General features: G+C 40.0%; 1 protein-coding gene across 1 annotated transcript; it reads right to left on the bottom strand.

Annotated features, from left to right (window-relative positions):
* Window positions 1-7,087: 7,087 nt before the first annotated feature.
* On the bottom strand, window positions 7,088-8,171 carry LOC138371005 (uncharacterized). Its single transcript, XM_069335646.1, has 2 exons — window positions 8,100-8,171; window positions 7,088-7,615 (listed from the first exon to the last, which is right to left on the bottom strand). The coding sequence occupies exons 1-2, from the start codon at window positions 8,169-8,171 to the stop codon at window positions 7,088-7,090; spliced, it is 600 nt and encodes a 199-aa protein (XP_069191747.1).
* Between the last annotated feature and the right edge of the window lie 5,529 nt (window positions 8,172-13,700).

The following is a 13,700-nucleotide window of genomic DNA, read 5'->3' as shown; positions in this document are numbered from 1 at the left end:
GATTCAGGAACTCTTAAAGCTCTTCTAAGGTCATTGGTTGCTTCACATTCCAGTAGATAGTGAAGTAATGGCTTTTCTGTGACAGTTTGGCAGAAGATGCACTCTCTCTGTCGGGGTTCACCAATCTCCCAGTTGCATCTGTAACCTAGACGTAGTCTATATAACCTAACTGCTATTTCCCTGTGGATTCCTTTTGGGATATTTATACTTTCTAATTTGGTAGCCTGAAGATACCATGTTGCAGATGGCGAACCTTCAGCTATTCTCTGGTGCAGGTAGGCTTTGTTGAGATGTGAGAGTTTTTTGGTGATGATGTTTTTTATGTTCTCTAGGCTGGGTTGAATTGTTTTATGTATCACTGGATGACGAGTTGAGAGCTTTACACATCTTCGAGTTTATATCTACATTTGGGTGAGGTGGATGAGGTGTTTCGTAAACCTTATTACATATACATGTGCCCATCCGGGCTCGGATGGGCACATGTATAAGCAAGTAGATGGGGTCGCCATGGGTTCTCCCCTAGGTGTCCTGTTTGCAAACTTCTACATGGGTACCATCGAGCAAAAAGTCTTTGTCGACATGAACTTGAAACCGGCCATATACTGCAGGTATGTTGACGACATTTTTACACAGGTACCTGATGTCAGACATCTGCAGGAGCTGAAGGAGGCATTTGAGCAGAGTTCCGTGCTGCGTTTCACTTACGAGATGGAAAAGGATGGGAAGCTGCCCTTTCTAGATGTAACAGTTATGGAAAAGAGCGGAGGTTTCCACACTGCAGTCTACACTAAGGAAACGAACATAAGAATGTGCCTAAATGCCAACAGCGACCGCCAAGACAGGTACAAGAGGAGTGTTGTTAACGCATATGTCGACCGTGCTCTCAGTCACAGCTCAGAATGGAAGCAAATCGACGAAGAACTCTGTAGGGTAAGGCAGGTCCTAGTCAACAACGGCTTCTCCAATGGTTTCGTCGAAGACATCATAAGAAGGAAAGTGAAACGCCATGCAACCTCTGAAGAGACAACTAACACAACACCTATACCCCCTATTAGACTATTTTACAGGAACTTCTTTTCCACAGCTCATAAAACGGAGGAAAGGGTCCTGAAAGATATTGTATATAGAAACGTTATCCCTACAGACAAAAATCAGAGGATACAACTGACGATTTACTATAAAACCAGAAAAACGGCCAGCCTACTCATGAGAAACTCTCCAGACACAAAGCAGAACGCTTTAAAAGAGACTAACGTCGTCTATGCCTTCAAATGCCCTCTTGGGGACTGTAAGCTCCAAAAAACCCAGTATATAGGCAAGACAACAACATCTCTTTCTAGGCGTTTAACGATGCATAAGCAACAGGGGTCCATTAAGGAACATATAATCTCTTCCCACAACCAAACCATCGCCAGAGAAATCCTAGTAAACAACACAGAAATCATCGATAGATACAGCGATAGCAGGCGGGTTGACGTTTGCAAGCCACTACACATTGAAAAGTCAACACCAGCAATCAACAGCCAATTAATGCACAACTATATTCTACCCACCTCAAGACTCCGCTCCAATATAGAAGCATCAAGAAATATGGACCAATAGGCTTTCTACAATCACTTCCATTCAATACCCATTGTTTCGTGTTCTGTCTTGTGTTGATGAAATTAATACCCTATTAATGCCACCTCTTGTTCTGTCTTGTGTTGATGAAATTAATACCCTATTAATGCCACCTCACCCCATCCACCTCACTCAAATGTAGATATAAACAAAATCGGAGATGTTTAAGTTCTATTCAGTTGTGTATTTGTAAACTAAAGTCTTTGAAAATGTAATAAGTTTTACGAAACGCGCTCATGTCACGTCAGACTAAAAATAAAAATGAATTTTGGAAAATTGATTTTTGAATTACCTCCAACAGTGAAAAGAAATGTACGAAAGATTGAGAAAATTCGTGTTAGAATTATTAATCTTACTTTTTCGATCATATTTAATAATATATGTCTACAGGAAAGACTGCTACCAAAATATACTAATATTAAAGCGCACGACCCAGCAGCAAGGAATCAAGCCTTCACGATAAAATATCGCCAGGATCTGATTCGTGATCAGATATACAAGGCAGAGAATGAAATCAAAGACAACAAAACGCAACTACTTCATGCTACAAACGAGTGGAGAAATAGCAACATCGACGAAAGTATCCGTACCCGCATTGAACAACACCTCGACATCCTCACAGACCGACATCACCTCAGCACTGAAACAAGGATTATCAAGAAACTTACAACATTATATGGAGGACCTATGGCAATACCACGACCAAGAGATGGCTTCCTGAACCTTGCAGGAATTAACCTCACTGAGGACCAAGTCACTCTCCTAAATCTGGGCATAAACTGTCACGTTATGTCCAGACCGAGTGAGATGGCCCGGAAAGTAGAGTTGGAAATTCTGTTGGACGACATATTCGACCTCGAGACACAAAAGAAGGTCACTACCAAAGATACTTTACAAGCAGAACTTATTGCAGAAGGAGGAAAGAATCGAGGCAATTACAGAAGCATCATACTGTCCCCCGAGCTCAAAGCGGCAGCTAAAAGCCTTCGTGAGAACAAGGAGATTGTTGTCAGGAGAGGTGACAAGTCGCCAATATATGTCATTCTTAAAAAAGACGAATATCTGGCGAAAATGAACCTCATACTCTCTGACTAAACTAAGTTCCAAAGGGTAACGAAGGACACTACAGCCGAATTGAAAGCAAAGGTCAACAAACTGATCGAAACTGTGAACGCCAAGAAATCCGGACTCCACCTGCCAAAGATCATTGGGGAATATAAACCTGGATATGCGTATGGAAATGTCAAGACACACAAGCCTGGAAACCCACTTCGGCCAATCATTAGCCAGATACCCACACCCACGTACAGACTGGCAAAGGGACTCAACGGCCTGCTGACTCCTTATGTTCCTTGCGCCTTCAGCCTGAAGTCTCCAAAGGAATTTGTTGACTTACTGCGGGGCACACGGGCCACAGGGATAAGAGCCTCGTTGGACGTAGAATCGCTGTTTACCAACGTACCTGTGGACGAGACAATCGGGATGAGTTAGAAATGTTTTGGTAAGGCAGGAAGCCTAAATAAGAGGACGGGGATGAGAGAGACAGCTGGAGGGACGGGCAGCGCATCCTCTCCCGCCGACCGCTTGAAGCCAACTGACAGAGGGGCGGCGGAGGAGAGTGTGGAGGCCCGCCGGGCGAGGTGGAGCATGGACCCGCCCAACGAGGGAGTCCACTCTCACAGTATGTAGAGGACAGATAGAAGTTTGAGGCAAACATTGTGTGGTTATTTTTGTTTATGTGTTAAAGGGGAAACATTTTTATTGGAGTGTCGATGGGTTGCAGGTTTGTCTTTGGGGAAGAAGTTGCTGAGAACTTCGAAGCCAGCATAGAGGGAGTAGTTGATAAGACTCCAAGGTAGTGGAGGAGAGGACCTCGAGCTGTGAGGAGAAGCAGTGGAGAGGAATGTCACGTGCTTCTGTAGAGGTGGTGGAGCACCATAGTTGCTCGAGGGAACTTCATGGTGTATCAGCCAAGAGAGCTGTGGAGGAACCTAGTAGAAGGGTGAAGCACCGTAGTTGCTCAAGGAAAACTTCATGGTAGCAGCCTGGAGGAGCTGCAGAGGATCCTGGTAGTTAAGCCCGGAAGAACCTGAAGATATCAGGGTAGTGATCGATTGATCATTGTTGTGTATCAAGGAACATTTATACTGATATATGTTATTGCATTCATATGCTGATTTTCCTTGTACATGTTTATAGATATATATATACATTCTCTTGCTGATAGTGAAACATTGTATTATAAGACTTGATCTACTTGAGGAGGTTGATAGTATCAGGTGGTGAATCAGGAGATAGGATACCACTTGATAAGCAGATGATAGAGTTCTGATGGTGTTGGAGTGCAACCTGACTGAAATAGTGCAGAGTGTAGGATTCATTATTATTATTATATGTGTGTATGTATTGTGTATGTGCTCTGTCCAGTAAATGTATTCAAATTTGCTGGTGTTTGCCCTTGTCCTAGTGGGGCTTCCCAGGAAATAGTAAAGAAGGAGAGAGAGAGAGAAAGAACCAAGAACCACCGCTGTGGACAGGGTAGGACAGCAAACTAGTATGTCAAAGGGGATTGAGGAGATCATATCACATAAGGAGAGAGTAGGGAGTCACAGTGGCTCGAGTGGGTGTGTGCACGTGACAACGAGGCTAAGTGTTGGAGCCGCATCCCCTAAACGTGTGACGTTGAGCCCCTCTCCAAGAGCCAGAAGTGCCTAGTGTGATCTCCTGGTGAAGTATAAACACTCTACCGAGTTGTGGGTTGGGTTGTCCGTAAAGAAGGAACAACGACAACAACACCACCAACACACAAACTATAATAAACACAACCAGTCTATGCTCCTGTGGAACAACACAGTCAGTCTATGCTCATGTAGAAAAACACAGTCAGTCTATGTTCCTGTGGAACAACACAGTCAGTCTATGCTCCAGTGGAACAACACATCCAGTCTATGCTCCCATTGAACAACACAGCCAGTGTATGCTCCCGTGGAACAACACAGTCAGTCTATGCTCCAGTGGAACAACACAGCCAGTCTATGCTCCAGTGGAACAACACGGTCAATCTATGCTCCAGTGGAACCACACAGCATGTCTATGCTCCCGTGGAACAACACAGCCAGTCTATGCTCCCGTGGAACAACACCGCCAGTCTATGCTCCCGTGGAACAACACAGCCAGTCTATGCTCCCGTGGAACAACACAGCCAGTCTTTGATCCCGTGGAACAACACAGGCGGTCTATGCTTCCCTGTAACAACCAATTGGTCCGAAGTGACGTTGGTCATATCAACTCTGCACATGATTGTGTTTCAAGTACCAGTACATGTGTTCCTACTGTTGAAAAACTCGTTTATCCTCGGCATACCCACGTGTCCCGGCTAGTGTCGGGCGGCTCCTTGGCAGACACTCCATGAATATCTCGCAACTTTAAACAATATACTGTGTGAGTCGGTTTGTTATTTTGTGACCTGTTGGTGACACCTGCCAGGAGTGAGTTAACAATGGGGAGGAAATGGAGGGATGTCAGTACTTATAGGCTATGTCAAGAATTGTTGGCACGGAATATAACTATATAATAATATAATATGTAACTAAACAATAGAATAAGGTGCAGAAGAGTGAAGAACGAATAATACGAAGCAATAAACAATTTTGATTGATATACCGTTTTGATTTGTTGGTTCTACACTCTTCTTCCCCTCATTCTATTGTGTATTTATATTCCATATCAAAAATTCTTGACAGTATTGTGAACCTTCCATTTGCTCCCCATTGTTGCCACACCGCCTCCTACTCCTCCATTTAGAATGCCGGGATCCTCCCACCACTCTATGACTCTCTTCCCCTCTGCTTTCAATCTCCCCTTCTTCCCTTGTCCTTGTTAGTTCTCTCTCACCTCTGACGAGGGAAATTGCTTCCTGAAATCATATTTAGATGATATTATTTCTTTCTTTGTGGTTCTATTGCATATTTAAAGACGGAGAAGAGAAGGAAGTTTAAGGGAGGAAGAAATTGCTTCTCATCTCTGTCTGTGCTAATTAAGCTGCTGACAGTGCCCTGACAAGGAGAATACGCATCAGCTCTTATTTCAGATTGGAACTGTGGTTATTCTGCATTCTAACAGTTCAGTGTTTTTGATCTTGTATTCCATATCTATCTATATATCTATACATATCCATCCATCTTTCTATCCATCATTTAATCCCACTATCTATCCCTCTATCCATACATCTGTTCTTCCCTCCATTCATCCATCTGTCCATCTATTCTTCCTTATCCATTTATCTATCCATCTATATATTGATATATCAATTTTATTAATACGAATTATTAAAGATAAATTGACTTGCATGCACAATGTGATTAAAACAGATGACAGGTAACAAGAAACCAGCTCGAGGGTGAAGGAGGACAGGAACACGTGATCAAGGCTGCTTCTACAAACCCGAGGAGTTATTTACCCATTAATACAGATAATAAAACTATTTGAACAAATCCACAAAGGCCGTGATGAGGGTTCGAATTTACGTCCAGGGTGATGTCAGACGCGCCTTAGTCGATTGCACCACGACATGGAAATAGTTACAACCGGTAGTGCTACTGCTCTTCTTTTCCATGTCGTGGCACAATCGACAAAGGCGCGCCTGGAATCACCCTGGACGTAAATTCGAACCCTCAGCAGGGGTATTGCGGATTTGTTCATTTCATGTATCACGCTTCTGTGATTACTGTATGTAATATAACTGTTTATTTATTTATTTATAATAGAGTTCTTAAATTCTAGTACAGCCACTAGCAAGCATAGCATTTCAGGCAGGTACTAAATTAATTAATCCTAATTTTCCCTAGAATACTACCCGCCAAAACGTTTAACAACCAAGTACCCCATTTTACTGTTGGGTAAACAGAGGCTACAGTTAAGAATTTGCGCCCAGTCATACGAAAGCAATCCAAAGCGCCAAGACTATTATAAAGTAATTAATAGAAATAAACAGTGCAGCTCAAGGCACTGCCTCATATTAATTTCTTATCCTATTTTTACCTAGACAAGATATTACACAATTGGTAATGCAATAAAACCTTATTAGACTTTAACTGATTGGTAATTATATAAACTATCACTAAGTGAAAGTATTCAGATATAAAGTATAACAAAATATTCATTTGTAGAGATAACAAACATGACTTAACTTTTGTTAAGTTAGGTTTGACTCAGCCAAACTCGCGTAACTATATTACTCTGTGTATTAGGTTCTAAATCCTAAGTCGGATGACAATTTAGACTGAATATTAACCGGCGGTTGGGCTTTAAGCCCGTGATATAACGAGGGTCCTTGGACAGAAGAGGGTTAGAGCTTCAGGGATATGTAACACAAGAACAGACAAGAAACCAACCATACGCATCCCTGGTTAATGGAGGACGCCGTTGATGCTGAAGATACGTTTAGCACAAAGACACTTAACAAGTCTTAGTGACGGACTATACAAGCACCTGATATTGCAGCGACAGTTGAGCTGGGAGTGAGGCGTGAGGAGCAGGGAGTGAGGCATGAGGAGCTGGGAGTGACGCGTGAGGAGCTGGGAATAAGGTGTGAGGAACTGGGAAGTTGGCATGAGGAGCTGGGAGGGAGGCGTAAGGAGCTGGGAGTGACGCGTGAGGAGCTGGGTGTGAGATGTGAGGAGCTGGGAGTCAGGCGTGAGGAGCTAGAAGTCAGGCGTGAGGAGCTGGAGGTCAGGCGTGAGGAGCTGGGAGTCAGCGTGAGGAGCTGGGAGTCAGGTGTGAAGAAATGGGTGTGGGGTGTGAGGAGCTGGGAGTGAGGCTTGAGGAACTGGGAGTGAGGCGTGAGGAGCTGGGTGTGAGGTGAGAGGAGCTGGGAGTGAGGCGTGAGGAGCTGGGAATAAGGTGTGAAGAGCTGGGAGTGAGGCGTGAGGAGCTGGGAATAAGGTGTGAGGAACTGGGAAGTTGGCGTGAGGAGCTGGGAGTGAGGTGTGAGGAGCTGGAAATATACGCCTCACTCCCAGTTTTTATAACTTAGGAGATTATATTCATTATTTTTGTAGAAGAATTTTATAGTGCTTGAACATATATATCAATTATATTTTATAGGAAGAATTCCTTAATCTAGGATGTACCTATAGTTCAATCTGTAGATTTCTATAATGTAATTGCCTTTCAGCTGGAAGCCGGTCGGCCGAGCGGACGGCACGCTGGACTTGTAATCCTGTGGTCCTGGGTTCGATCCCAGGCGCTGGCGAGAAACAATGGGCAGAGTTTCTTTCACCCTATGCCCCTGTTACCTAGCAGTAAAATAGGTACCTGCGTGTTAGTCAGCTGTCACGAGCTGCTTCCTGGGGGTGGAGGCCTGGTAGAGGACCGGGCCGCGGGGACACTAAAGCCCCGAAATCATCTCAAGATAACAGCTCCCGAGTCCACGTCAACCGAGGTGTTAGGCTTCCCCACCTATATGTGCAACAATTTGCCCAATGCAACACGTCGTCGGTGAAGCGTGGCAACCGATTACACTTCTTTAGATTTACAGCTAAGCTGTTCATGTTTATCCGTAGTAATAACTCTGTAGTTATATTAATGATCTCCCAAGGAGATCAGTTATACTAACCCATTGATTTACCATATACTATTCAACAGTATAGTGGTATATTGAGGTACATATACCTCTAATTATTATTACATAATCAACTTTATTTACTTTCATTTTATGATTACTCTGGCGAAGAACCAGCGCCAGAATAATGCTAGGGATGGACTAATCTTTTAGCATGTAACCCTCCCAATTTGAGTGAGAGGAGTTGACTCATAATACAGCACCTTTAATATTCAATGTAATATTGCAATTTAAACATCCATAGGACACTAGTTAATTGAGTAAAATATTTAACCACTTGCTCTACCCTTGTTTTCCATTTTTTCTCAAAAAGTGGTGGTCCTTCGAAGCTATCGAAATAGTATAAATTTATATGTGTGAGAGTTTTTGATGTTAAGTGGGAATAAATGTAATTGGTATAAGGAATTGAGCTCGGAAAATTTATAAGAATTTTCTTTATTCATTAACCTTTATTCCTGTCGTGATATTCAATTAGGTCGCCTGAGGAAGGATTTGCTTAGCTAACACACCAGTGTGGTAAGCAGCTCATTCCTCACTTTGGGACCATGTATGAACAATTGACTAGGCGCGAGCAAACGCCGAGACCCCAATGAAAATTGAAATCCCCTCCACTAGGCCGTCGACCTTCGCCATTCGCCGAAGCGAATCTAACGAGTAGGTCCTTGGCTCTCACGACAATAATTTATTGTTGAGTGGTGCCGTATATTTGGTCCAAAACTCAGAATCAGTCTCAATTTGATTAGTCGAGTGTGTCAGAACACTTGCATTACAATTATAATGTGTGGGGTGTAAAAAAAGACAGTGTTAAAAATATCAACTTAGGTTATTCAATAAAGAACTAACTACTACAACAAAACAAAAATAAATGTCAATGACGTTACTCGAAATCCTTCCTGTGACACTATCAATGACAGCTAGACACCAGCCCCTCGGACTGCATAATGAACTAACTCGAACATAAGCGTGAACACAGAGGAATCAACAAGAAACAAGAACTAACAAATCTATAATCACAATTACAACAAATGACACAGTTGGTTCTGAAACACGTCTCCAGTAACCTCCTAACTGTTCTACGCCTCAATGCAGTCTTACACCTGCAATGGCGGTTGCAATGCAATCAAATCAGTAGTCTTTCAATGACAACAATAACTAATGGGGTTCACTGGCAACTCCAGCAACCCTTCCTCAAATTAATCCTTATGTTACAACCCGTTCTCGCACTTGCTTACTGTCAATATTGGCTTATTTAATAAGTGCATATGTGACATACTAATTGATTGTGAATATTTTAGTTTACCTTGATAAGTTTCATAAAAAAACACCGATCTCACCTAACCTTCTTAATATGTTAAGATAAACATCTTATTACTTCTTATTTACAATTATTACTTAACATATCAACGGTATAGGTTAAGTATTAATTGTAATTAAGAAGCAATAAGATGCTTATCTTAACATACTAAGAAGGTTAGGTGAGGTCGGTGTTTTCTATGAAGCTTTTCAAGGTAAACTAAAATATTTAAAATCAATTAGTATGTCACATATGCACTTATTATATAAGCCAATATTGACTATAAGCAAGTGCGAGAACGGGTTGTACGTTAACACTCCGTCCCACGGACGATCAACAATAAATAACAATTGATTTACGTTAACAACACAATAACATTTACGTTAATAACAAAATAACATTTACGTTAATTTAATAACTCTTACAACTGTCACTAGTAACGCGGAAATTACACAACACTCTACCCGTCGAGCATTCAGTGAGAAAATCCCATTAATCCCTGTACTTCAGACAGCTGATTAATCTCTTTACTAGTTACGTTAATTTACATTAATCGGTTACTAATCACTCAGCGATGGTAAACTCTGATTTACAATGTCCAACGTGCTAAGAGAACGGTAATCACTCGTGATTACCTTTAGAGTAATTAATTACTATCCTCAAGATTAATAATTAACAATTAAATACGCAACCTTTCACACTGGCTCAGCAATTTACATTACAGTATGAATTTCGTCTAAGCCTTCCATACTCAGACCAATTCAGGTTGTTTTTGTTGTTTTAAATTCAGCTACTCAGAACATAAGTTCCAAGTAGCGCGGGCTATGGTGAGCCTGTAGTGGACTTACCTGGCACAGGAGCGGGCCAAGTAGCACGAGCTATGGTTAGCCTCGTCTCTGTGTGTGACGAGGCTAACCAAAAACCTAACTTTTTCGGCTACCTAACCTAACCTAACCTATAAAGATAGGTTAGGTTAGGTTAGGTAGGGTTGGTTAGGTTCGGTAATATATATCTACGTTAATTTTAACTCCAATGAAAAAAAATTGACCTCATACATAATGAAATGGGTAGCTTTATCATTTCATAAGAAAAAAATTCGAAAAAATATATTAATTCAGGAAAACTTGGGTTATTAGGCAAATCGGGCCTTGCATAGTAGGCTGAGAAGTGCGTTCTGGCTACTAGGTACGACATATATATATATATATATATATATATATATATATATATATATATATATATATATATATATATATATATATATATATATATATATATATATATATATATATATATATATATATATATATATTAGTATATTTTGGTAGCAGTCTTTCCTGTAGACATATATTATTAAATATGACCGAAAAAGTAAGATTAGTAATTCTAACACGAATTTTCTCAATCTTTCGTACATTTCTTTTCACTGTTGGAGGTAAATCAAAAATCAATTCTCCAAAATTCATTTTTATTTCTAGTCTGACGCGACACGAGCGCGTTTAGTAAAACTTATTACATTTTCAAAGACTTTGGTTCACAAATACACAACTGAATAGAACTTACGCATCTCCGATTTTATATCTACATTTGAGTGAGGTGGAAGGGGTGATGTGGCATTAACACAAGACAGAACAAGATGTGGCATTAATAGGGTATTAATTTCATCAACACAAGACAGAACACGAAACAATGGATATTGAATAGAAGTGTTTGTAGAAAGCCTATTGGTCCATATTTCTTGATGCTTCTATATTGGAGCGGAGTCTTGAGGTGGGTAGAATATAGTTGTGCAATAATTGGCTGTTGATTGCTGGTGTTGACTTCTTGATGTGTAGTGCCTCGCAAACGTCAAGCCGCCTGCTATTGCTGTATCTGTCGATGATTTCTGTGTTGTTTACTAGGATTTCTCTGGCGATGGTTTCGTTGTGGGAAGAGATTATATGTTCCTTAATGGAGCCCTGTTGCTTATGCATCGTTAAACGCCTAGAAAGAGATGTTGTTGTCTTGCCTATATACTGGGTTTTTTGGAGCTTACAGTCCCCAAGAGGGCATTTGAAGGCATAGACGACGTTAGTCTCTTTTAAAGCGTTCTGTTTTGTGTCTGGAGAGTTTCTCATGAGTAGGCTGGCCGTTTTTCTGGTTTTATAGTAAATCGTCAGTTGTATCCTCTGATTTTTGTCTGTAGGGATAACGTTTCTATTAACAATATCTCTCAGGACCCTTTCCTCCGTTTTATGAGCTGTGGAAAAGAAGTTCCTGTAAAATAGTCTAATAGGGGGTATAGGTGTTGTGTTAGTTGTCTCTTCAGAGGTTGCATGGCTTTTCACTTTCCTTCTTATGATGTCATCGACGAAACCATTGGAGAAGCCGTTATTGACTAGGACCTGCCTTACCCTACAGAGTTCTTCGTCGACTTGCTTCCATTCTGAGCTGTGGCTGAGAGCACGGTCGACATATGCGTTAACAACACTCCTCTTGTACCTGTCTGGGCAGTCGCTGTTGGCATTTAGGCACATTCCTATGTTTGTTTCCTTAGTGTAGACTGCAGTGTGGAAACCTCCGCCCTTTTCCATGACTGTTACATCTAGAAAGGGCAGCTTCCCATCCTTTTCCATCTCGTAAGTGAAACGCAGCACGGAACTCTGCTCAAATGCCTCCTTCAGCTCCTACAGATGTCTGACATCAGGTACCTGTGTAAAAATGTCGTCAACATACCTGCAGTATATGGCCGGTTTCAACGCGAAACACGCTCGTGTCGCGTCAGACTAGAAATAAAAATGAATTTTGGAGAATTGATTTTTGATTTACCTCCAACAGTGAAAAGAAATGTACGAAAGATTGAGAAAATTCGTGTTAGAATTATTAATATTACTTTTTCGGTCATATTTAATAATATATATATATATATATATATATATATTATATATATATATATATATATATATATATATATATATATATATATATATTATACCTACATACTATACTATACCTACATACTATACCTACTATGCAAGACCCGATTTGCCTAATAAGCTAAATTTTCCTGAATTTATGTATTTTTCTAAAAAAAAATTCTTATGAAATAATAAAGCTATCCATTTCATTATGAATGAGTTAATTTTTTTTAGGTTTGAGTTATAACTAACGTAGATATATGACCGAATCTAACCAACTCTACCTAACCTAACCTAACATATCTTAACCTAACCTAAACTAACACAACTAAGTCAATAATTTATGTTCTTTATATAATATATTAATAATAATTAAAATAAACTAATATGAAACAATTTATTGAAAATAAAGAAAATCACTCGGCCTATTAGGCAAATCGGGCCTTGCATAGTAAGACAAGAAGTGTGTTCTGGCTACTAGGTACGGCATACATATATATATATATATATATATATTATATATATATATATATATATATATATATATATATATATATATATATATATATATTTATGTCGTACCTAGTAGCCAGAACTCACTTCTCAGCCTACTATTCAAGGCCCGATTTGCCTAATAAGCCAAGTTTTCCTGAATTAATATATTTACTATATTTTTTTTCTTATGAAATGATAAAGCAACCCTTTTCTCTATGTATGAGGTCATTTTTTTTTTATTGGAGTTAAAATTAACGTAGATATATGACCGAACCTAACCAACCCTACCTAACCTAACCTAACCTATATTTATCGGTAAGGTTAGGTTAGGTAGCCAAAAAAAGCTAGGTTAGGTTAGGTTAGGTTAGGTTAGGTAGGTTAGGTAGACGAAAAAACATTAATTCATGAAAACTTGGCTTATTAGGCAAATCGGGCCATGAATAGTAGGCTGAGAAGTGCGTTCTGGCTATTAGGTACGACATATATATATATATATATATATATATATATATATATATATATATATATATATATATATATATATATATATATATATGTATATATATTGTGACGGTAACGCGTTGGTGTTCGGCTGTTTAAGGCTAGGGGTATGGCCTCGTCACATAGTTATAAAAAAAAATAGAAAAACTGGAACTTCGTCTGTGGTAAGGTAAGGAGAAGACACACAAAACACAAGTAAAACTTTAACAATGAAATTTTAATTACGTTAAATAAATCAAAACATGAAAATAATGCACAAACAAATTCTTAT

Source organism: Procambarus clarkii, chromosome 34, assembly GCF_040958095.1.
Source record: "Procambarus clarkii isolate CNS0578487 chromosome 34, FALCON_Pclarkii_2.0, whole genome shotgun sequence".
NCBI lineage: Eukaryota > Metazoa > Arthropoda > Malacostraca > Decapoda > Cambaridae > Procambarus > Procambarus clarkii.
The sequence above is the reverse complement of the archived record's forward strand: the minus strand, read 5'-3'. Positions and strand labels throughout refer to the sequence as shown.